Source organism: Sesamum indicum, linkage group LG1 (assembly GCF_026168435.1).
Source record: "Sesamum indicum cultivar Baizhima isolate 11 linkage group LG1, ASM2616843v1, whole genome shotgun sequence".
Taxonomy (NCBI): Eukaryota; Viridiplantae; Streptophyta; class Magnoliopsida; order Lamiales; family Pedaliaceae; genus Sesamum; species Sesamum indicum.
Genome location: NC_142657.1, coordinates 20,941,648 through 20,965,303, shown reverse-complemented (window position 1 = coordinate 20,965,303; position 23,656 = coordinate 20,941,648). Strand labels below are relative to the sequence as shown.

The following is a 23,656-nucleotide window of genomic DNA, read 5'->3' as shown; positions in this document are numbered from 1 at the left end:
TGTTTTGTGGCTGCGAAAGAAGTGGCATATTTGGATAACCGGTCTACCACAACAATGATGGAGCCTAAGTCTCCCACCTTAGGCAATCTAAAAATGTAGTCCATAGAGACACTCTGCAAAGTCTCTTTGGATGGCTAGTGATTGGGCAACCAAACTTCTTCTGATGGTCTGCCTTATCCTGTTGGCAAATCAAGCAGGTGAGGACATATATCTCTACCAAATCAAACCCGTCTTCTTATGATGCTCTGCTATTTCTTGGACCACTAGGTGGGACCGCTGATCTCGGGCTCTCAGCATCTTGGCCAGCCATTCTCGCAGTAGAATTTACTTGGGTCGCATCAATCCGCCTCGATCCCATGAAGGCACCGAGACTCTAATAACATTTCTCACGAGGTGTCTTCCGCAATGCAAAGGAAACGACACCGTGTGGTTAGCAGTCCATAGTAAATGACTACTTTTGCCTAATAGCAACACAATAACAAAACTCCCGCCGACACTAGCACCGCGTGCCGACAAGAATATCAACATAGAATGCGACATCAGCAACAATAATAAGCAGCAAATTGAACACATGTTTTAGAATGTGGATTTATGAATGCGGAATGCATATACATTGTACAAATGATGCTAGCGCAAGGGGATCACCTTGATAATTACACCAAGCTTCGATAACTTATTCCCCCTTATAATAATTTTAACAAGATTTTTTTTATTGACAATAATAGATACAGAAAAGGTTGAACATCGCACCTCAAGACCCAAAACGTCCTCTTGAGCAAACAAAACTATTTACAAGCTTACAACATGTACAAGACAAAAGACCTACGCCTAAAACTCTAAGACTGCGCAAGTCCAGCGTCTGTCGACGAAAGTTGTTGGTCGGTTGGGTTGAGTGGTTGCATAGCCGAGTGTGCGTTAAGGGTACCTAGAGTGCAGCGGCCCTTGACACCATGCCAGGGGCTTGTTAATGTATGGATTAAGGAAATACATCTTTAATTTTGTTAATACATCAGAAATTAAGGAAATACATCAGAAAGAGTAAAAAATAGAAAAAATTATAGTAAAAGATACGAGTTCTTTAAGTTAATTTAGTTCACCATTACCCTTAGCGTACCCTATACGAGCATGTTGATATGTGAAACTCGAAAAATACATCTTTAGCACTGTACTTTTGTGAAAATACAAATTTTTTATTCTTTGTTTAGCACTATCCTTACAACACCCTGTAGCACCCTCTAATGGCACTCAATTGTATCTCCCCTAAATATTATACTTAAAGTAAACCCTAATTTATATATAAAAATATGCACATAATACAATTCTTGCTGAATATACATACGTAATCTCATCGTTACAACAAACACAGTTAATTTCTCATATGCAAGATTATAAATAAAAAATATATATATATATATGTGTATATTCGCAAATAAAACACCACAAAATACAACTATCATAATTAGTTCACACGTCATCTACGTTCTTAATTTGTATTTATATAGTCCCAAAATGTGAATTCTATTTTACTGACGGGTGAGGAAAAAAACTACGTATTGTCGGTAGACCTCATAATTTAGGATATCTATTGAGCTGCAAAATTTGCGAAAATATGTTGAATCGTATAGTTAGCTAAGGCAGTAGAAATAACGAGAGAACCATTATGGGCTTAATGAACTGCCTGAGTATTAGTAAGTCCAAAGTGGATCGCGGGATCCCTTGCTGGTACTTTATGGTCAATCTCCATTATCATTTGGGCAGCACAATGATGTGCACGCCTAGATTTCATGGAGTCCCATCAGTAGGTCTTCGACTATCATGTAGATCACCTCTTTGGCCGGTGTGTTTTCGTGTTTTGCTCCTTAGTATGAGCCTTATCCTTATGGCACTCGGCACTGCCTCCTAGAGGGATCAACAGGTTGATCCTCGTTTCTACAGGAATATCTATGGCTAGAGCTTTTCTTTTGCAGTTCACAATGCTAATTTTTGTAGATGTAGTTCTTTAGGTAACCTACTTGGATGAACCTTTCTATCTCCTATCTCAGTTGGTGACATCTATTCATTTCATGTCTGTACTCCACGTGGTATTTGAAAAGTATCTAGATGTGGGAAGTTGTGGTCCTTCCTTTGCACCCTTGGACCACTACAAAATAGGGTGTTTGTTTATGGCCATTAGCATCCATGCTGAGCTAGTGATAAGTGGGGTGAAATGCTCGGTGCTGGGTCGATGGGATTCAACTATCCTCGTGGTCCCCTTCTATTTTTTAGAGAAGAGGTGGCTTCATAATCTCATCTTTTATCGTGGATGTGCTTAGCAGGGAGTGTGGTGCCATTATAAGCAAGTTGGTGCTAGGGCGTCTTTAGGTGAGCTAGGAGCTCTTACGCCATAATATTTGCACTGAAGGGAATACGCGCTCCAATAGCTGGGCAGAGTTCCACCACTTCTTTCTTGAGAGAACACTAGATTTATGGAGGTTCTTGATTGGCCATCTCCTTGCAGACGGGATCAACTAGTGTAGGTCTGTCCTGCTGGAGTTGGCCTGTCGGTTATTTGATTTCCTTGTGTGTTGAGCCTCTCCTGGTGAGAAGATTGTACTGCTCCCTTAGCTTGGGAACCTTGAAGGGCTAAGTTGATGGTCTTACGATGAACTAGAAAAGTTGCTAGAGGAAGAGGGATTGGTTGTAGCAGGTAAGGCTGTCGGATCAAGAGTGAGAGCAGGGGTGTTGATATGCCTTAGTGTTTGTTCTGGAAGTGGAACTACAAAACCTACTGCAGCAAGGACAGAAGTGTTTCCTTAAAAAAAGCCATTGTCACATCCATTTTCTAAGTTGGATATTTCTTACATCTCTAGCTCAAATCTCCCACAAATGGCGCCTATAATGTGTACCAAGATCCGACATATCACAATGGTTGAAGGATCTTCACTGAAAATGAGGACTAACCTACAAACAATTTTGATGCTTACATCAATAATGGATTTACTGAAAAGATAATTAAAAATTTTGAAATAACATAAGAGTAATAATAAAATAGTTGAAACGACTTGACAAATTACCAATTTAAAGTGGAAATAATGTTGGAGAGCAAAATAGGGAGAGAAGCTTGCTGAAAATCAAGAGAAAAGACTGATTGCATGAATAATACTTGATACCCTCATAAATGCACAATGACCTTTATTTATAGGCCGATGAAGAGCAAATTTAAGAGTTGTAGCAACTTGTGATACATCGTTAGAAAGTTGCATGGTTAGATTACTAACAAAAAAAGAATAGATTGCTATTTGGACTTATCTTTAAGAAGTTATAACTATTTGAATGAGTCATGTCAGTCAAGCCTACTTATGCAAATTTCATTTTACCTGCTGAACAAAGGAATTCTTTGATTCATAATTATATTTTAATAATAAAGTTATGTAATTTATTAATCATGCATTGAAAGAATAGAAATTATTCCTAAAAAATACCTCTGAAAAATTAAAAATAACTATATATATAAACTAAGAAAATTTGTTGTTATTTTGTCCATAAAAATGTAAATAAAACAATGTAATAATGACTCGTCCATATGTTACTTAATTCCTTCAAAATAGATCAACAAAAGGAGTCCTACAAACTCGAAGGTTAATAATCTCCAAAGTGGTTGCACAAATCTCCCTCAACCTCTCATTCTCTGCCGATATAGGAGAGCGAACAGCCGGCGGTTCTTGGAACGAAAGCTCGCAATCGCGGGGCTCATCGTTAGCGTTGCTGATGGCCGCCACCAACGTTGCATACGTCCGACGGTCTATGACCTTAAAATCTGCAGACCTCAAGCTGGAAATGGCCCTATTATAGCCAGCAGAACATGACTTAAGAGCCGCGATTTCACGTCTGTTGGTAGCTCCCCTCAAAAGGCTAGAGATCTTAGCAGAAGTTGCTGAAGCAGTGGCTGAGGCTTTGTCTCTTAGTATAGTAGCTATGCCATTGGGGCTGGTTTTGAGGTTGGCTCGTGGATCGGCCTCAACTAGCAACACGCAGACCGCTTTGGGAGTCGTCTGTCCGCATAGTCCTGCAGTGATATCGGCAGCATTGGCTTGGTGAAGAGTTGGAGCCATAGCCAATGCAATTAAGATGAGCAATGAGTTGATCTTGGCTGCAGCCATGCTTAGTGATATTATGTACTGTGTGTGACTTTTTGAGTGCATAGGGGCATTGGCTAGCCTCTGTTTGGATAGTGCACAAACAAGGATTTGATTTGGGAAAACTTGAGAACATGGATTCTGGATTTTAATTCTATACATATTTACAAGGAATAGTATTTATTATTTCATAATGTTTTCCTATTTTTGCGGGGATTTTGCATACTACAAATGAAAAGATAATATTAATCACAATATATCAATCCGCGTCCATTAGAAAATTGACATTGAAGATACATATCAAACCATCATAATTTTGATCTTATCACAATATAATTAATTATTGGTGACACAAAATTATGCATAATACTGTCACTATAATAATTAGTAATATATCTGTAGTGACAATATAAATATATGTACGTAAAAGCAATAATAATTCGTTGTCTATTGTAAATACATGTAGTATGAATGCATACACATCTTACACGTCTTGATATTCCCTCATAATGCTTATTATACCCTTTTGTATCTCCATCATGTTTGTAATTATAATATTTATAATTATAATTTTGATGGTGTGTAAATATTACTATGTAATTCATTTGTATATAAGCTTTCGAAAGAATAAGAAAAGATATTTGAAAAGAATACATATATATTATTTTCTTATGTATTATTAGGAATGATAAGCTAATAAACTTAGAATTTATTATTTGGTTATTTTTATTTGTTTTAAGTTAAAAGTAAAATAAAAATCTTATCACCTTCATTTAGATTTATAATATCTTGATTTTGTATTTATTTGTTTATTGTTTCGGTGTGAGTTATGTAGCTGAAGTCCAGCACCAAAAATAACCAGAAAAAAGAAGTACTCATCTTCATTCAATGGCCTCATTCTCACAACCTCCATTCTTCTCTTCCCTTGTTCCCATCAAGAAGACCAACACTCTTGCTTTCTCTTCACAGCCCACTAAGTTCCTCACCTTCAAGAACTCAAAAATCTCATCCTCCTCTGCAGAATCTTCACCATATTCTCAAGAAAATTCACCGGAAACCCAACCCCAGGAAGAAGACCCGGTTAAACTTGCATTTGCCAAAGCTAAGGCGTACAAGAGTTCCACACAGTCCAGTAATCCGGCTCCGAGGATTGTTGAGAACCCACTTCTAGAGCCATATGCTAGAGTGAATGGAAGTGATGGCGATGGTTCAATCTCTGATGAACTTCAGGATGGGGATGTGAGTAAAGAGGTTCCTTTGGCTGTTAAACTTGCACTGGAAAAGGCAAAGGAGTACAAAAAAAGCAAAAGTCTTGTAGAGAGTGAAGAGGCTGTTCCAGAGATTGTTCAAAGTTCAGGTGTGGAGTCGGCTGAAATGGAGGAAAATGATGGGTTGAAAGCTGATGAAGTCAAGGATGATGGTGGACAGAAGGAGGTTCCTTTGGCGGTTAAATTATCATTAGAGAAAGCAAAGGAGTATAGGAAGAATAAGGGTGTTGTGGGTGGGGAAGATGAGGGAAGTGAAACATTAACTTCAGGTATTCTTGGAGAACTTAATTGTTATTTTACCTGGAATTTAGATAATTCTTGATTTGATTGGTTTAACAATGTCTCATTTAGACATTCACTTAAGTTTCTTCTGTTTCTGCAAAAATTCCTTTATTGTATTGAGAGTAATTCTTGGTTTTGGATAAGTATGCCAGCACCAGTACGTAGTCAAAGACTATTACTTAGGAATCGTTGATTCTTATTAACTTCTGCATAAGATTAACAATTGTCATTTGGTTTGAGTTCTCTGCTTGATTATCCATTCTGATTAGTGTAATTAAAAGATTTATAAGCAGAAATTAGTGGGAGGAAAGACAAGGTGGTTCTTTTCTTTTTGTATTAACAAATATTCTAGCTGAGATATACATTGTGCTAATGTTCTGAGTTTTTACTTCTGATACAAACAGATGAAATGGGTTTAGCCTGAATTTTTATGTGCATTTGATTATAGGATTTAATCGAGTAAATGAGAGAAGTCCTGGAGATAAGCAATCAATTAGGGATGATGGTAAAAAGGAGGATTTCTCAATTTCGAGCATTGATTTTGTGGGGCTTGGCTTCTCGGATAAGAAGAGTGGTAGAAGTTTGCCTGCTGGCTTGGTTCCAATTTCAGACCCTTTTCCAGAAGGGGAGTTGCCTGAAGTGGAGATACTTGTTGGAGATACGAGCAAGTTTGGTGCAGCAGCGTCAAAGCCAATCCCAGTTGAAGAGGATAATGCTGAACTCTATAAGCCAAAGGTGTCCACGTGGGGAGTGTTTCCAAGGCCAAGCGACATTTCGCGAACAGTAAGATACATCAATTTCTTATGATCCGACTGAAAAGGCTTAATAGTAGACTTTTGGTGTTACTTCATACTCTCCATGTTTGTGCTCTTGAACACTATGTATAGTTAGGTACATAATTAATTAACCACTTATCAGTCCAATAAACTTTAAATATGTTATTTGGCTTTATCTTGTGTATCCTGGATGATAAGTAACTCCCAGTAAAATTAGTTTGTATTTCTCTTGGAAAATAATAATGCAGTTCGAATTTGTTTATCGAGCTAAGGTTTAAGATCAACTTATCTACCAAAGAAGAATTTAATCTCGTCCTGTACTAATGTTGATTCTGATTTGTAGAAGACACAAAGGTACAGCTCCTTAGTTTTCATCTTCAAGTTTTTCTTATTGCTGATGCTGGAACTCTAGCTCTTTTAAATGCTGAAAGTATACACTTACAAATATACAAATCCACTGAATTTTAGCAATTGCATGCCCACCAAAACATTTTCTGCATTTGTGCTCGTAAGGATGGGGAATTGCGAGAATGATAAAGAATATTATTCATAAAGCTGTTCATAAACAGTTCAATAAAGTCGGTTTCTTCAAATTGAAGAATTTACTGGAAGTTCCAATTATACATCTAGTATTATGTCGTATCGTCTTGAGAGTAGATCTAAAGTTTTCGGAAGGTACCTAATGCCAAATATGTTTTACGGCATCATATTTACTGCTGCTCGATAAATATGCACTAGGCTGTTGATCTATATTGTTTTCCTCCAAAGTATTTCATTCTGTATAGTAAGCATCTGAAATTTAATTATTTTGTCTTTTTGCTGGTTTCAAGTATGGTGGCGGGAGAACCATACGTCCTGGGGAGGCGCTTGAAACAGCAGATGAGCGAGCTGCCAAAGAAGCACGTACAAGGCAGTTGCTAGCTGCCTACAAGAGCAAAATTGGCCTAAAGATTGACCCAAAGCTGAAATCTGAATGTGAAAAGGTACACGAAGAATGAAATCTTTTCTTCTAGACAAAGCCGCTAACAAAACTTAATATTGATGGTGCTATGAGTTCATGAAAAACAGGTTGTAAAATGGAAATATGTATGACAGCATGGGATTCCAAAGATTATAGTAGAGTATAAGTTGAACATAGGAGTACCTTGAGGAATTACAAGCTGATCCATTTCCAATGATATTCAAACTAGAGTCTTTAAACATGTTCTACAACATAATTCAACTATATCTCGGATTCAGCTTAACTTGAGGCTAATGTCAGAGATTTGAAGCATCAAACACCAACTTCAGCTTGGTAATGGGAAGAACTTGTGCTGTAGGAAAAAATCGTTGTGTAATAGTAGTAATTGATATTAAGCAAAAGAATTTGGGTACTCTGTTAATATCTTTGGCTCATGTTTCTCGAGTCATCAAGGGTATGGGCCCCAGATGCAATCTTTTCTTTACTTGCTTATCATTCTGTTTTCTGGAAGCATGTAAAACTATTTTCAAATTGAAGTATAATAGTGTCACAATGTCAAACCATTGAACTTAAAAATATGGAAAGTATTTATATCATAGATTTCTGATTTGTGCCTAAACATTGACAAATATTTCATGGCAAAGGTTATATAATTCGGATGGAGTGCGAGGGAATTTTCTGATGTTTAGTAGATTGAGTCCGTCAGATTTGTGCTCAGGATGGTTCTGTAACATAGAATAGCATTTTAAGTATGCATATGTATGGATCTCTTAATTTCACATGCATCGTTTACGTTGTTTTCATAATTGGAATTATAATCATATCTCTCTTCTTAGTTATAGTGCTGTCATAATTAGGCATTGAAGGATGGTGATTCACTGATGGACCTTGGCGAACTGGAGGAGGCATTACCCTTTTATGAAAAAGTCATGGAAAAGTTGGCTTTCCAGGTGACATATTGATAGATGTTCAACTAGCATCTGTGATAACTTGCATTTATGTCCTTGGCCCCAAACATATATGAACCTCAAAGATGAGAATCATCCTAATCTTGCTATAATAGTGTATTCTGGCACTTGCTGTCATTCAGTTTGCTGGTAAGTTTTGTGAAGCAATGATATGGGTCTTCTCTTCATTTTTAAAGGGCATAAACATCCCACAGAACCAACATTAAACAAGATTCCTGTGTGCTTACCTTGTGGCTTTGCACTGATTCTGATGGTTGTGTATACCCGTGCTTGAATTTGTATGAGTTTTCACCTCAATGTACCTTTATTTTTGGACACTTGAACTTTGAAAGATAATATAGCTCACAGCTTTTCTTATTGATCATGTTTACCTTGTAATGTTTAGCGGTTAATTCCTCCTAGCTCTAGGCATTTTATTTTCTTTTTGGTATTCAATGTTTTTACACATTTTTTGCAGAGTGAACTTCATGGATTAGCAGCTCTGCAGTGGTCTATATGTCAGGACTCACTCAGCAGGTGTATTTTCTTCTTTAATACATATTCTGTTTTAGCAGCTACTGGCGTGAACATGTATGTAGGACAATTCAACAAGATGATGAGTGAAAATAACTTCGGCTGATGCACGTCAGGAATTTGGAGAAAATGGGAAGAAAAAGAGGAAAAAAAGAACTTTCGGTCATAGGAAGTTGAAATTTTCATGGAAACCAAATGTGCCAAAATCACTTCAATATCTCTCGGTGATACACTAATATAGAAGCTTCCCTCATTTTGATGCCCAAGCATTTCTATTATTAAGATGAAATGTCCGTGGATGATTGAAAAAACATTATCATGTGTCTTCATTTTCCAATACCGAATCTCCATTAAGATGCCAGGCACTTTATTCTTTTTTCCCTAAACTAAAATCATAACTACCTTTGTTTGATGCTAAAGACAGATTTTCTTTATTACTAAGTCTGTCAGATATTTCTTATGGCTCATGCTTCAACTTGTTTTCAAGATATTGCACAAAATTTTCCCTCAAGGACAAGCTGACAGAAATTTAGTAACTCTACCAGAAATGGTTGCTTCTTGTTTTTAAAAAAAAAATGGAGCTTTGTATCCAATAAGATGATGTTAGTTAATACCTCTACTACTAGCACAAACTTCAGGTGGTGAGAATGACTTCAGTTAATGAAAAGAACTGTTCTTGTAGGATGTTCTCATCAAACTTATACTAATCTCAACTATCTAAATTGTTGAGCGTTGCTTTCCTCAAATTGTGCTGCTTAAAATACTAAGCAGTTGCATGGTAGAACTTTACCTCCACTCTCAGCTTTATCAAATTTAGCTTGATTGGTGAATTTACATTGTGCAAATGAAAGGGCTTTGGAAATCTAACCTCTTCACTCTTAGTTTCATATGCAAGAGAGAAGCTTTTTGGTCAAAACTTACAGGACTACATCCTCTACTTTCTGCTTTGGCATAACTCATGTTTATCTTTCCTAAGTTGATTCCATCCTTTATGAAACATAGGAGTATCCCTATATTGTAGACAGATACTAAGAACGATATGTTGTTGATGGCAATTTGCTTCAAGCCTTGCGTGGTAAAGCTATTTCTTTTCTCTTCATTCTTCTTTCACGTCTTTGTTTCCTTATGCTTCTTTATATTCTACTTAATTCGAAATTATCTTATCAGATCTGTTTTGCCTGTCCTCAATAAATAAGCATTGTTAAGCCCACTGGCCCCATCCCTCCAGTGGTGTGATTAATCAAATAAACTTAATTCCTGGAAACTGTTCTAGTTCTCTTTACAGGCCCCCAACACAACTAAGTTGCTCAAAGTTCTAGTTTTATTGATGTAGAATTAGACTCACCCCTTGGCCAAACTTGGCACTATCCACCAGAATGTTCACCCTATTAAAGCTTGAGTACATCACTTTATGTAATTGTTCTTTTATATCCTTGATTGGAATTTTATGGAACTAGATCTTTTGTGCATAATTCATTCTGTTCTTCATAAGACCCTTTTGTCTGTTTCGTTCTGCACCCTAAGTTTGGTACTCCATACTGATGCTTCATATATAAAACACTGAATGACAGACCCAATGAAGCACGCATGATGTACGAGAAGCTTCAGTCTCACCCCAGTCCTCAAGTGAGCAAGAAGGCTAGGCAATTTTTCTTTAGCTTCCAGGTACATTAACACACTTAAATATTTTATATGTAACAAATGAGAGTCTTAGCAAGAAATGGAACTCAAATGGGAGCTGTTTGTTATATTGAATTTGGACCCGAACTCTACTGTTCATTTCTGGCTGTCAAGGAACTGAATAATTCTGTAAGATAATGACCTTAAATGGCAACCAAATACATATGTATTTCTTGAACTGCTAAGTCATGAGCAGAAAATATCGCTGAAGCGTAATCCTAAGTAAAAATAAGATTACAAATTCAAGGTATACGGTGCTTCAATTTATTGATTTATGGTACAAAGATCAAGGGCTTATCTGGAGTAATAATGGCACAGTCACTTCGTATTTGGCAGGCAATGGAAATGATGAAGGTTACCAGCTCGACCCGTTCGTCTCTCAATACTGGTTATCAAAATTATTTTGAAGCATTTCTACAAGAAAAGACAAATTATTCATTGAAAGAGGATCAGGTGGATGAAGGTGGATTGAGTCAAGCCCTCCCCTATGTTGTTTTTCTGGTTTCTCCCGTTGTTATTGTGTTACTAATTGCTGCTTCTAGGTTCCAATAAATATATTTTCTTTTTCTTTTGAAGTGTAAATAGGTCCTAGATAATCTTTCGGTTCGTGATATTTATCGATACCAAGTTATCTATACTTTCTTCCTACAAAAAGTGTTCATATTAGTATTTAGTGAATTTCGGAATGTGTTGGTGAAAATGTTTTTATTTCAAAAGGCGAAAAATCTTTTGGACAATGATAAGATACTGAAATAATCAGGAGGTATGATGAACTGCTCTTTCCACATAGCTTGAGGAGATTATTCAGATACTGAGTAGAGACGGGAGAATAGAATATGCATGTAAACTTCCAAGTCAGTGGTATGAAACCCATTCTGGCTAGATAATTAGCTATTCAAATATGACATTTTATCAAAATATAGCTAAACAACGTGAATGGAAATGTGGATGTAATTAGCAATATCTTGTAATATCTCAGATACAAAATCAAAAGTCTGATCCTGAAGAAAGAATTTGTCTTCATTAATGTAATTTTATACACTACCAGATCAGTTTCTGCTGAACGGCTATGAGTCAAATTATGTTCGAAGTCTTTGAGATGCTTTTCGATATATATTTGAGGAGTAACGGAAAAATCTTGACTAGTTTATTTTAAAGGTCTCTTCAAACAAAGGAGCTTCGCTGAGAAGTGAGTGCAGCTGCTCACTGTAAGTCTTGAGAACACTGACATCTGGATTCTGAAGATCTAATTCTATCGTGGTGGAACTGGGTTCAGCTTCCTCCTGGTTTGATGACTTCCTCTTTTGGTCTTCATAAAACAGTTTCAATGCATCTGTTGTTGACAGAGACTGCACAGATTCATGCAAGCACTTGAACTTGTTTCTTGCTTCCTCTCTTTCGACCAATTTTTCCCTTAACTCACTGGGTAGGCAAGCCATTGCACTTGAAAGGTAGAAATGAAAAGAAAACACAATCAATAAAAAAGTGAAGATCTATGGACAGTGAGTACAGGAACATTCTGTAGTTAATGACAGTTTACATGAACATCACAAGTTGACAGTGTTTGCCTTTTACCTCGTCATCCCTCTGACACGACCCCAACTGTACCCGATAAACACAGAATCCTTAAAGCCAATATTGAACCCCTCTTGTGCAGCAGCTTCCTTTCCAGCAATGAGTCCATCACGGTAGCCTAACTAGCTCACCAGAAACAGCAACATTAGGGGAACAAATGAGGAATTAATTAATGCATTAAAGACAAACAAATTATTTCATTAACTCCGTGTGGGAAAGAAAGCAATCAGATACAATTTTTAGGATACCGTATGGAATTGATCACGTCTCCTCTGCCACTCCCTGTCCATATCAGATGCTCTATTCAATTTCTCAACAGAATCTTCACAAGAAGATCCATCATCATACCACAAATCTCCGGGATCATTTTCTAGACCAACAAAGTAAAGGATAGAAATGTTAGAACTATAAATAAAGTCTCCGGAATTAAGTACATATTCAGACAAACTCAAAGCATCAAGCAAGCAAATTTCATTTGACATGTTGTGATATCAACTCCTTTTTGCAGCTTTATCCATACCTGGTTTTTAATGTTGATCTCTGTCCGTAGAAAGACGGCCAACCTTCTTATTTATCTCAATTCAGAGGATTCTAGATCACTTGCATATACCAAGTTGAGACTCTGGTAGACAGATTTTGAGCACCCAAGGATGTCCAAGGAAATACTTTATCCGCTCAGAAAAATAGAAGTTACAATTCTATAATTGACACCTAAAAGTCTTTCAAGAGATAAAAAAAATTCTAGATGAGGTTGGTACCTCCACAATTCATACTCTAGTGATGTGGGTTGGATAGAATTGTGTGCGTTATTCTAATTATTTCCAAGTTTTCTCTCCTTTTCTTTGTTTGGCATTACCAAGTTTTCGATCATAAACAAACCATGTCCAAAATGTCTCACCAATTCTCTGAAATTTTATCTAGATACAAATGATTCATATGCAAAATGATGTCAGAAGCTGAAATATATAAGTAGCTGGTGAACTACATACCATAAGAATTGTCATTCGCTTCGACTGCATTTGATCCTCCATCTAATTTAACACTTGATGATTGCAAAACTTCTGAATAGAGCTCATTAGCAATACTCCCCTACATCCATATATCAATGAAAATATTCATGAACCTGTTTTGAAGAAACAATGAATACTTTGACCAACAATTTACAGAACCTACTGAGAGAGAGATTGCAAGATTAGGAGGCAACATTTCCCAGATGCGAAAACATATCATGAATTAATTGCAATTAGGTTCAACCTTCACTCCCTATCTTGAACTGGTTTTGATGGCAAAGCACAACTTGACAGAAGGCAGGGAAACTTCTTGCTGCTTTAAATATCTAACAATTGTTGCTTTCTTGATTTTGCATGTGTATATAGTTACTAAACATAATTGCTAATAGAAGTTACATAATAAGGATATTGTCTCTCTCCATATAGAGTGGTGCCGATGCATAAACTTGAAAAGTAGCAAATTAATCATAAATGAAAATCCAAGAATATGGTGATATACCAGGTCTGGAGTTCCAGAGGAAATCAGAAAGAATAAATCACAATGAAAATTGATCCTGTCAGTAGAGGCAAAATGGTTGTGCTGATATAACACTTGGTTGGAGAGGAGAGCTATATATCCTTTTAAACATGATGACCAAATGAATGTAATAGTTGGATTGGCTCAGCTAATCCAAAAAAGTCCAATTTTAACCTATATGCCAATTTATTTGTCCATTAACTGGCCGTGATCCAGCACATTCTGCTATCATCATCACCCGCGCCACTGGCAGCCAGCACCTTACACCACTTACCTATCCCAGGAAAATTCAAGAAGGGAGCACTGGTGACTTGTAAGCATAAAGTAATTGCTTATGATAATTTTCTTTGACGATACTAATTTATGAGTGAAAATAGGAGCTCAGTCGCAAAATCAGTTTCTTTACCAAAGGAATACATAGATATATAGGCTCTACAATGTGGAATTGTCAAAACTGCAAGGTGAGAAGCATCATGTAAGAAAGTACTACTAGCTGCAAGGAGGAAACAATATCATAGAAATCCATCTCCCTCTCCAAAAATCATGAAGCAGATACCCAATCCTTTGCGCCAAATCTCAGACATTTTTTGTTAAAATCCAGAATTCTCTTAGCACTAGGCTCATAATTAAGAATCAATAAGTTAAACACTGTTGCATATGAAATTACGGTCTAAAAACGTCGAACTCTTTCAGAAAATAACAAGTACTACCTTCTGCATACATAAACAGATAGGGAAGGAACGGATTACCTCCATTTTAGCTCAAGAGTTTATGCTTAGAACTTCTGTCGAACACTTGTGAGCATAACTGCTCCTCGCAACTTCCTGCAACTGTTATTGATTAGAGGCGGAAACGATCAGAATCACCACGTCCCACCCCTTTGTTGAGTTCTCTCAGGTTCTATTTCGTGGCCCGTAATCAGCCCAGATTGTGCCCAAATTTAAGCCCACACAATACACCCGACCCAACTCAAACTCGGCCCATATTGTTATTGGGTTTTAACAATGTCAGGCCCATCAATACCCTAAGGATCTCAAATACTCCTGCAAAATAATGAATTTTGCATTACTGTGATTTTAACTATTTTTATTTAGTAATAAAAAAATAATATAAATTGGAGTATGTTATATTTTTTAATTACTTACAAATTATTAAAGTATACAAAATTTTCTATTTTACCCTTACTAACGAAATACTCAATCTACCTTATTTAGCTTCCATTAAAATCTACAAATAGAAGAAATCATACTAAAACTCAAACGCATTTAAATATAAAGTATGTTTGAAAAATTAAAAATTAGAGCTGAGACGAAAAATAAAAAATAATAGATGAATAAAGAGATTTGACCCTCATTATTTTATTTCGTGTCATGCAAAAAGACGTGCAAAGACAGACCAATAATTTTATAATTTATAATAATGTTGATTGATGTACACACGATCCGATGTGGGAATATAAATTAAATTAAATTTCATATATATATATATATATATATATAAAGCGTTAGTTTAATTTGAACATGCTCTACTGCCTAATGTATTTGCTTTTAATGAGTCCCTCACTGCTCACGCGTTGCAAAATATTCAATTTTTTCTCAAATTAATATTCAAATATTGAACCCGTAGCCGAAAGTTAAATCAAATAAATGGAATAATCAAATTTTACAAAAATAAATGAGACCAATTTAGTTATACACAGTGAATTTGGTGGTTAAAAGATGATGCTTTTTTGTAATTAATTTATTTTTTTGTACATATATCCAAACCCCATCTTAAGTTGTATAATTATTAAGAAATAAGCAATTACAATTAAATAAATGAAACATGTGACGATGATAATGATATGGTTAAGTACATTATTCAACATAATATTTTAGTATTTGTAGAGGTGAAGTCAACCCCTTAATCATGTTCTGATTAGTGTAATTAATCAGCTATCCTCCCTGTTTACCTACATAATTAAATTCATCATCATCATCAACTCTCTCTCTCTCTCACTCTCACTCTCACTCTCATCATGATGATCATAATGAGGATGAAGGGTGTGGTAATTCTTGCTGGTGCAGCATTATATGTTGTACTAGTGTGCAGTAGAATTAATGGTGAGAGGGGGTGCAATGTGTATGAAGGGGAGTGGGTGTATGATGATGATCACCACACTTACCCTCTCTTCAACTCAACCGCATGTCCTTTCATCAGGAAGGAATTTGACTGCATCAAGTATGGCAGATCTGATCATCACTACCTCCACTACAGATGGCAACCCAACGCCTGTGATTTACCCAAGTACCCACCTTTACCCTACTTTTCATTCTATCTTTAGTTGAACTGCACTGACCTGGAGTTTGCATTTCTTGCAAGAATTCCAACAGATTTGACGGAGTCAAGTTTATGAGAAAACTCAAGGGGAAGAAAATCATGTTTGTAGGAGACTCCATTACCCTAAATCAATGGCAGTCTCTTACATGTCTTCTCTACACAGCCTCGTATGGATCGAATGTCACTCACCACGCCAATGACTTAATCTCCACACTCACATTTCAGGTTCCCCCTCACATTACTTACTCACCAAATTATAGTTTTATCATCCTCGAATCAATTACATAATAAGTAAATAATATACTTATTATATAATTTAAAAAAAAAATAATCAATCATATATTGTATTTACGTATTCCTACTATAAATCATCTTAACTTGCATGATATATATATATATATATATATATGTCAAGAATAAGGATTTCTTTTTCAGGACTATGGAATTTCAGTTACATACTTCAATTCGCATTATTTAGTAGACATTGAAATGGAAGAGTTTGGTCGAGTTTTAAAGCTGGACTCTCTCAAGAGCGGAGAAATATGGAAGGGATTCGACGTTTTAGTCTTCAACACTTGGCTTTGGTGGCACCGTAGAGGAATTAAGCAACCGTACGTACCTACTCAAGAACATTATTTAATCCCTAGCGATAAAATTATAATTTTGAAAGACGAGAATATTTTCAGTAAGTTGAAATATTTAGATGGTAAAGAATTGTTGGATTTGATACTGCAGGTGGGATTATATTGAAGATGAAGGAATAGTAGTGGAGGACATGGATCGTACGGTTGCTTTTACCAAAGCTTTGATGAGATGGGCAAAATGGGTGGAATCAGACGTAGATCCTTATAAAACCAAAGTTTTCTTCACGGGAGTCTCTCCCGCCCACTACAGGTAATAAAACAAACCAATGTTACGTGTTATTTAATGTATAAATAAGTAAGTTTGTAAAAGAAAGTTTGCATAATTCATAAATGCATTATGTTTTAGCATAAAAATTTTCAAAATACAGAATTGAAATCCTTCTAAACAACGAAAAGGAGACAATGTGACGCCTGAACTTTTAACATAAGTTCAGCATCGGGAGGTCACATTGCTCTTCTCCTTTTTTAAGTTCATGGGTTGGATTGCCTTTCCTTTTCCAGGTAAGAGTGTTTTTGCAGGATGATCTGTTGCATTTAATGTAAACTAGACATCATTTTTCCAATCACTAACCGTATTTCTGGCTTTGCAGAGGCGAGGAATGGAATGAACCGGGAGTGAGGGATTGCTCGAATCAAACAAGGCCTATGACAGGGTCGAGCTACCCTGCTGGCGAGCCCTTGGCATCAAAAATTTTGAAAGACGTTCTGAGTAGCAACACAACATCAGTTCATTTGTTGGACATCACGACTCTTTCCCAATTGAGAAAGGACGGGCACCCCGGCACACACAATGGGTTCAAGGGCATGGACTGCACCCACTGGTGTGTTGCTGGAGTCCCCGACACATGGAACCACCTCCTCTACACACAACTACTTCAACAAGATCAGACGGGGGACGCTCCCGATGCCGCCAACTATTTTACTTCAGACTACTTGTAGAAAGTAATTCAAGTTCGAATAGTTTGATACTTGTACAAGTACTATATAACCATAAACATAGTAAAAACAATCCCAGAATTTTCCAACTGCAAACAACCACTTATTTCTAATGCAAGAACCTGTGAAAATCAAGAATGATCAGTTGATAAGAAGCTGAAAACGAGCACATCCTGAATACTGCCTTTGAGGTACGAGTACTTTCTCAGCAATCCCTCCTTCACAAATCCAGCTCTCTCCAACACCCTCTGTGAGGCCTTATTCTCCACACTAGCAAAAGCCTGCAGCCTTACTATTTCAGGAAAGTCGTTAAACACCTGAGCAGTTGCCATTTTGACAGCTCTTGTTGTGATTCCTTGTCCCCAATACTCCACCCCTATTGCATAGCCTAGGTCGGCTCGGCACCTGTCGTCCCCATACCCCGGGAATACAGACACGAAGCCGATGGAACGGTCATCGATGCATATGGACCTTCGCCAAGGGTGGGGTATGCACACTTGTTCGATGAAGGCCAAGGCCTCGTCTTTGCTAGTCAAAGTTTTCCATCTTAAGGACCTTGTCACTCTATCGTCGCCCGCCCACACTAGCATGTCGTCTGCATCCGATAGCTTGAAAGGACGCAAAGTGATGCGTGATGGATCCATAGCCGATATGATTGCTTGTGCAAAAATCTGATCAAATGAGGATAGAACTCTTAAGATTTCTTGAAAAAAGTGGTGTGAATTCAATCAGTCAGATGATTTTTGACAAGTGCTTAATTCTTTTCTTAATGATTTAACAATTCCGTGGTTTGACAAGGATTAGGGGTTGGAGTTAGGAATTTGAGCCGTTAGCCCCTTGAAATTTAGCAAATCACATACAAGTCCACGAAGTATGGTATGCCATTTATTTAGTCATGGATTCCCTCCAGCTGCATGCAGTGGGAAAGACAGAGCAAAATCTAGCAGTAAACTTGAAGCATACATTTCCCTCGTCTTTAGACTAAAATGAACAAAAGCAATATTTACTTCAAAAGTAAGCAAGCTTTCTAACTTTTTATATGTTGGGAGTGATGGTCTTTGTGAATGCCAACAATCATTCCTCCCCTACAAAAAGCACATCATCAAGCACCCATGAAAAATTGCTTAAAAGCACCCATGTGACCTCTTTATAAATCACGTATGAATTGGCCACTTCCATTCTATGAACAAACTACACAAAATGGCCTCTTCTTGTAGCTACATTCTCTTCATCTTCAACTTCCTGCTTTTCCCAATCTCAATAAGCTCTTCCAATGGTGACTTCCACAATGAATTGCTCGAATCCATAACCGTGTCGCGTATGGAGAAAACGACCCATCTCCATTTCTACTTCCAGGATGTGGTCAGTGGCAATAATCCCACTGCAGTGAAGATAATCGGAGACGGGTATGGTTTTGGCACTACATTCATGATGGACGATGTGTTGACCCAGGGTCCAGAGCGTGATTCCAAGGTCATAGGGAGAGCTCAAGGGATGTACTCATCAGCAGCTCAGAACGACATAGCATTCTTGATGATTGTGACATTTGTGTTCACTGAAGGGCTGTATAATGGAAGCAGCGTCAGCATGCTTGGGAGGAACCATGTGGTTGATGATGAGAGGGAAATGCCGATCGTCGGTGGGAGTGGGGTGTTCAGGTTTGCCAGGGGATATGCATTGGCACACACTGTCTGGTTTGATCCCAAGACCAGGGATGCCTCTGTGGAATACAATGTGTCCGTCGTACACTTCTGAGAAAGACCAATTTCTACATATGGCTGTTCTAACTCAGGTTGTTTGATTTTGTGGTTTAATTCTTGAGTTGTACTCTGTACGGACAGAACTTCGTTGTAGTAAGTTAATTTCCATTAGTACTTGTGAAAAAGCATACAGAGAGATCATTTGGTTTTATTTTCACCCTCACTTTTAATTTATAATCTGAAGCGCATTTTATTTTTATTACATCCCCTTAAGGAAAATTACATACAAAACCCCTACACCCATATAAGGAGTCTACTTGTATGGAACGTGTACCAGTATTCTAGTTCTGCTTTCCTTTCAGCTTCACGTCTTCAGGGATCCACGATGCCCAGAAAACGGGCAAAAGAGTGCACACAGCCTGTATTAATAGTCCTTGTGGCAGGCCGGAGAAATCATCTCCATTTACTCCAACATAAGATGCTAAGGCAACACCAAAGTAGCCACTCACGATGAATGCAAGTGCTATAGCAGACATAACAAATGCCATCACAGAACCTTCACAACCTGGCGGGCAAAGCTTTGCCATTAAAACACTGAAAGGTAGGATCTTGAAGAAGTACAGCACCTCAAGCACACCTGAGATAAGTACAACATAGACTGAATCTGGGAGACCAATCTGCTGATAAACACCCTTCACGAATAGAAAATCTGATATCATGAAAATTGCCATGGAGACCTGAACAGCAGTGATTAATTTTCTTGACGAGATCGACTTAAGATGGCGATTATAAACAACTCCCCACAGCAGCATAGCTGCTTGCCCAAACACCTTTGATATACCAAGAACCGACGATTCAATCTTCAAATGTTGAGTTTGGTAGTAGAACATGGTCCCTGTTAAGGCCGGGATCACAGCATAAGAGAATGCAAACCAGGTTATTGAATAGAGGATTTCTGGTTTCTTCATTGCGTTCAAGAGTTCCAAAAATTGCTTCTTAAAACCAACGTGTGATGGACTTTTAGGGAGGTCCAGGGAGCTCTCACGAATGAATAGTGTTATTAAGAACTGAAAACAAAGGAGTATGCCATAGACAAAAAACATCATTTGAGTGGAAAATTTGTCGATAGCAACACCACCTATAAGATTTCCCACAACACCACCAATGGATGAGGCCATCCAAACAAACGACTGCAGCTCACCAGATGAAGATGGTTTTGTTTTCTTGGAGGAAGGGGGTTGTTTTCCAGTTTCTGCGACCATGGCATCATTGGCAACCTCAACTATGGAAGCACCAAGATTGCTGAGGAGGAGATAAAACGTGATTGAAAAAAATGATATGCCTGATTTACCAGAAATTGCAATAGCTATCCATGACAGTGCCTGCAGAAAGGCTGCAAAACACATGTGTCAGCCAACAATACATTGATCCAAGTAAAATCTTCAGATTTCATCTGGTATCAGCTTCCACATTGCCACACCATACCTCCATCCCACCAACACAATTTTTTTAAGAAACTAAAAAAATATAAAAAATAAAACAAAAATGGCTGATGCATCACTGACAGCCACCAAAACCAACCAGGTGAGAGTCTTTTATGGTTCCTGCTAGATTTTACTTGGGGAATTCCAGAATCACCATCTCTATGGTCCCAAAGATACACAAATTTTATAAAATTAAGATCTGTCATCATTATGAGGCAGCGATCCAGAGACTTTCAGATAATCTCTCGTGGTCTCACTTTATAGCAGAGGGAAGACGAATCAAGATCAAATGAGTAAAAGAACTCTAGTTTGCTCAAGATGGAAGAAATAGTATAGCTTGGTCATTAAAGCCTACAAATACGTTTATTCTAGTCAACTATCTTAGACTTTAAGGATTAAATATAATATGAAACCAAATGGAATAATATTAATACCATCACATTATGTTCGACATAATACCATATGATAAGCAATATTGTATTGACATAGAGTCACTGCAACCGTCTACATCTATAAGCATGAGCATCCAATCATTTATGCACATTCTTATTCTACCCGTGGACACAAAGAACTCGTTCAAGATTGCTTTCTCAATAATTAGACTTACATCTTTGATATGTCAATTAGTTACACATGGTTTAAAAAGAAAAGAGTCCACACTTGTACCTTGACAAATCTTCTATTTTCAACTAGTTATCCCCTCCTCTCAAATTACCACTATACTACTGCATAGCTTTACTATGGAGCGTGTCTATATCGTAGTATATGTACCACCAAGATAAACTAAACATTAAGCATTTTCGGCAAAACTTGACTAACAGAAATAATTCGAACGATAAAGCATCTAACAAAGAATTCAAAGTGGAACCAGATCGTTTCCATCATCATATAGCAACAGAAATTGAGATCAAATAACAAAGAAAAGTGTGGAGTGCGGACCAGAAAGCTAATCAGTTGAATTAAATTACAAAAGAGAAAAAGAAAATACAAAGGAGAAAATTTCATACCTCCAAGGGCTATGTAAGGGACACGATGCTGGCCAAAGATGTAGAATGAATCAGAGAGTATGCCGTAAAAGGGCTTGGCGACCATAGGCAAATTAGCAGAGTTCTGAAGGATCTGTAATGTGGAAGGTTCCACTCTCAACCCATCTTTGAGGAAAAAAATGACCCCCATCCATGGAAAGCACCTCAAACCCTGCACCAAATACCCAATCCCCAGCAACAATTTCCTATTTCTACCACTCTCACTCTGACTCACAGCAGACACCATTGCCAGATTCAAAAACCAAACACACGAAAACTCTGGTTTTGCCTGTCAAAAGCCTAACTTCAGAATCAGAACACAAAAGGGTCTTCTGAATACCTCGAAACCATTCAAGATTCCGTCTTAAGTATCAATGAAAGGGGAATTTCTCCGAAAAACTCACAAAATCTTGAAGATTTTTGCACCTAAAGACGAAAAAGGCACCAGCAATGGTCACAAGAACGGCTGATCTAAAGTACGTGTGCACTCAGTGGCAAGCAATAAATCAGCCCCCGAAAGAAAAAGCATTAAAGCAATAAACACGCACACCAAGGTGATCAATTCATCAACAATAATCCTGGACGAATCTTAGGGAAAGGTGAAGCGAGCGGGTGGAAGCATCGAGGACAGAATATTGTTGTGTTGCTTGAAACCGAAAGGAAAGAAGAGGGTTGGCAAAGAAAGAAAAACTAGCAAATGCATAGCCAGATCGAACCTCAATTCTGGACTCCACATTTATAGAAAAACCCTACTAACTGAAAGGGAATTAACTCAGCAAAAATAGAAATTAAATGCAACCGAAATAGAAACAAAATGGAGCTGGAACTGGAAGATACCGCCACGAGAGTTCGCACTTTTCAACAGCATATTAAATCCTAACCATTGGATCAGCTCAATCTGTGCCGTTGGATCAAATGTGGTCCAGTTCTGAGACGACGCCGTATTCACATAATTGATTGGGCCCTTTCCCTTTTTTTTTTTTTTTTTAAATAAAATATGGAGAATTGTTGGGGTCCCGTCCCTTCTAAATAAATGGAAAGATCATGTCCATAAAGTTTGTCTAAATTGCATTTTATTCCCTTATATTTTTATGAAATAATTAAAAAAATTTCTGTATTTTAGAAATAGGCTAAATTTTCCCTATATTCTAATAAACTCAGCAAAAAAAAACCCTTTCATTAGAAACTAAGGAAGGTGAAATGCATACGTTCGAAGTGTGTTTGGGCTTGATTTTTTATGGATTTTGATATTTTTTATCTTTAATTGACTAAAATACCACTATATTATATCTAAAATTACTATTGTTCAATTGATTTTTTAATTATTTTTTATATTTATCTTTAGTGTAAAAATATAATTATTTTTAAGCATATTTATATTAAATATCAAAATAAAAAATACATTCAAAAACTAATATTCTAAATTTTATATTTTAAATTTAAATATGTACAAGAATATAAATATTAAGTAATTATAATAGTTATAAGTTATAAATTAATTTAAATATAATAATTATTGCAACTATCTAAAATTATTCTTAATTAACTAAACTATATATTTAAATTCATTTAAGTACAATAATTATATAATTATCTAAAATTATTTTAAATTAATTGAAATATATATTTAACTATTATAATTATCTAAAATTATTCTTAATTAATAAAAATAAAAATAATTAAATTAATTTTTACGATGTTAAAAAAAATGAGAGGCGACGACGAAAGCCGCCCCCCCCCCCTCCCCCCCACAGTCGCCATCGTCCTATTTCTTTATCTAGGCGACATCATCATCACGAAGATCTGAACAGGGACGGCAAGGGAGTTCCCTCATTTTTAAGGGACAGCGGGGGCAGGGGTGGTGCGATGGGTTGACGTACACG

At 37.0% G+C, this 23,656-nt stretch overlaps 5 protein-coding genes and 1 pseudogene across 8 annotated transcripts; 3 read left to right on the top strand and 3 right to left on the bottom strand.

Moving 5' to 3' along the window:
- Positions 1 to 3,578: 3,578 nt before the first annotated feature.
- Positions 3,579 to 4,139, bottom strand: LOC105170173 (pectinesterase inhibitor-like). The gene has a single exon (XM_011090821.1). The coding sequence runs from the start codon at positions 4,137 to 4,139 to the stop codon at positions 3,579 to 3,581; it is 561 nt and encodes a 186-aa protein (XP_011089123.1).
- Positions 4,140 to 4,938: 799 nt separating this feature from the next.
- On the top strand, positions 4,939 to 11,241 carry LOC105169554 (cytochrome C oxidase subunit). Its single transcript, XM_011089975.3, has 7 exons — positions 4,939 to 5,652; positions 6,114 to 6,448; positions 7,272 to 7,424; positions 8,260 to 8,352; positions 8,828 to 8,886; positions 10,455 to 10,548; positions 10,900 to 11,241. Exons 1-7 carry the CDS (start codon positions 5,004 to 5,006, stop codon positions 11,113 to 11,115), a joined length of 1,599 nt encoding a protein of 532 aa, XP_011088277.1. The 5' UTR covers positions 4,939 to 5,003; the 3' UTR covers positions 11,116 to 11,241.
- A 255-nt stretch (positions 11,242 to 11,496) lies between these two features.
- Positions 11,497 to 14,571, bottom strand: LOC105169544 (uncharacterized). The gene is made up of 5 exons (XM_011089963.3): positions 14,415 to 14,571; positions 13,128 to 13,227; positions 12,387 to 12,508; positions 12,139 to 12,260; positions 11,497 to 12,006 (listed from the first exon to the last, which is right to left on the bottom strand). Exons 1-5 carry the CDS (start codon positions 14,418 to 14,420, stop codon positions 11,706 to 11,708), a joined length of 651 nt encoding a protein of 216 aa, XP_011088265.1. The 5' UTR covers positions 14,421 to 14,571; the 3' UTR covers positions 11,497 to 11,705.
- Positions 14,572 to 15,653: 1,082 nt separating this feature from the next.
- On the top strand, positions 15,654 to 17,697 carry LOC105170165 (protein trichome birefringence-like 38). 4 transcript variants are annotated; one of them, XM_020696543.2, is made up of 5 exons: positions 15,654 to 15,951; positions 16,038 to 16,209; positions 16,420 to 16,595; positions 16,720 to 16,878; positions 17,219 to 17,697. In XM_020696543.2, exons 1-5 carry the CDS (start codon positions 15,683 to 15,685, stop codon positions 17,565 to 17,567), a joined length of 1,125 nt encoding a protein of 374 aa, XP_020552202.2. In that variant the 5' UTR covers positions 15,654 to 15,682; the 3' UTR covers positions 17,568 to 17,697. The 4 variants fall into 4 exon arrangements, with proteins under 4 accessions (XP_020552202.2, XP_088732186.1, XP_088732174.1 ...); XM_088876060.1 differs by having other exon boundaries at positions 16,027 to 16,209; positions 16,466 to 16,595; XM_088876048.1 differs by having other exon boundaries at positions 16,027 to 16,209; positions 16,463 to 16,595.
- A 933-nt stretch (positions 17,698 to 18,630) lies between these two features.
- LOC105169536 (dirigent protein 22 pseudogene) lies at positions 18,631 to 19,501 on the top strand (annotated as a pseudogene).
- LOC105169528 (Major facilitator superfamily protein) lies at positions 19,413 to 22,575 on the bottom strand. Its single transcript, XM_011089939.3, has 2 exons — positions 21,756 to 22,575; positions 19,413 to 20,657 (listed from the first exon to the last, which is right to left on the bottom strand). The coding sequence occupies exons 1-2, from the start codon at positions 22,018 to 22,020 to the stop codon at positions 19,606 to 19,608; spliced, it is 1,317 nt and encodes a 438-aa protein (XP_011088241.1). The 5' UTR covers positions 22,021 to 22,575; the 3' UTR covers positions 19,413 to 19,605.
- Positions 22,576 to 23,656: the final 1,081 nt, after the last annotated feature.